At 62.6% G+C, this 775-nt stretch overlaps 1 protein-coding gene across 1 annotated transcript in view; it reads right to left on the reverse strand.

Moving 5' to 3' along the window:
• Positions 1-294, reverse strand: part of PPP1CC (protein phosphatase 1 catalytic subunit gamma) — a gene marked incomplete at its 5' end in the record, with an annotated part of 17,406 nt that extends 17,112 nt beyond the window's left edge. Inside the window, one exon of the mRNA XM_017814359.1 lies at positions 66-294. Coding sequence (XP_017669848.1) covers positions 66-294 — 229 coding nt within the window. The remainder of the gene's footprint in view (positions 1-65) is intronic.
• Between the last annotated feature and the right edge of the window lie 481 nt (positions 295-775).

Here is a 775-nt window from a genome sequence, read left to right on the forward strand (position 1 = left end):
TCCTACTGTGCGTCTTCCCTCGCGCTCTCCCTGCCCCCCCCCCCGCCCGCCCCCTCAGCACAGACCCAGCACTAAACAAAATGGCCGCCGTCCCCTCCGCGAGCGAGCCCGGCGCACGGATACCACGCGCGCGAGGCGCCTCCCCGGGAACCGTTTGTAGGCCGGGCGGGAACACAGGAGGCAATGACGGCCATCCGCGGATCCTTCCGCTGCCGGCAGGAGAAGTAGTGCGGTGGTGCCGCCTCCCGGTGTCGCAGCTGTCGCGACGGTCGCGTTGTGGTGGCTGTCACAGAGTCACACAATCGATTAGGCTGGAAAAGACCTATGGGATCGACCGATGAACCTATGACCGATCACCACCTTGTCAGCTAGACTGTGGCACCGAGTGCAACGTCCAGTCTGGCCCTAAACAGCCCCAGGGATGGTGACTCCACCACCTCCCCGGTTCCAATGTCTAATCGCCCTCTTTGTGAAGAAAGGCTGGTTCCATGTAGGGTCCCTGAGGACTTGGGGACTGCAGGGAACTGGAAGGGGCCACCATCGCCTTCACCTTCTTCCCCCCAGCCCCACGTGCCCCACATGCCTTGTCCCTGCACACCATGAGGGAGACAGTGGCTGCAGGCAGGGTTTTGGTGCTGTTCACCCCATTTTAGGGCAGGGGGAACACATCCCTCATATCCTTCACCTCACACCCAGCCACCGCTGTCTCACAGCTGGAGGCAATGTGGCCTGAGCAGCCCTTTGGCTCCCGAGCACCTTCAGACATGTGGCTCTG

This window comes from Lepidothrix coronata, unplaced genomic scaffold, assembly GCF_001604755.1.
Source record: "Lepidothrix coronata isolate B3197 unplaced genomic scaffold, Lepidothrix_coronata-1.0 Scaffold44, whole genome shotgun sequence".
NCBI lineage: Eukaryota > Metazoa > Chordata > Aves > Passeriformes > Pipridae > Lepidothrix > Lepidothrix coronata.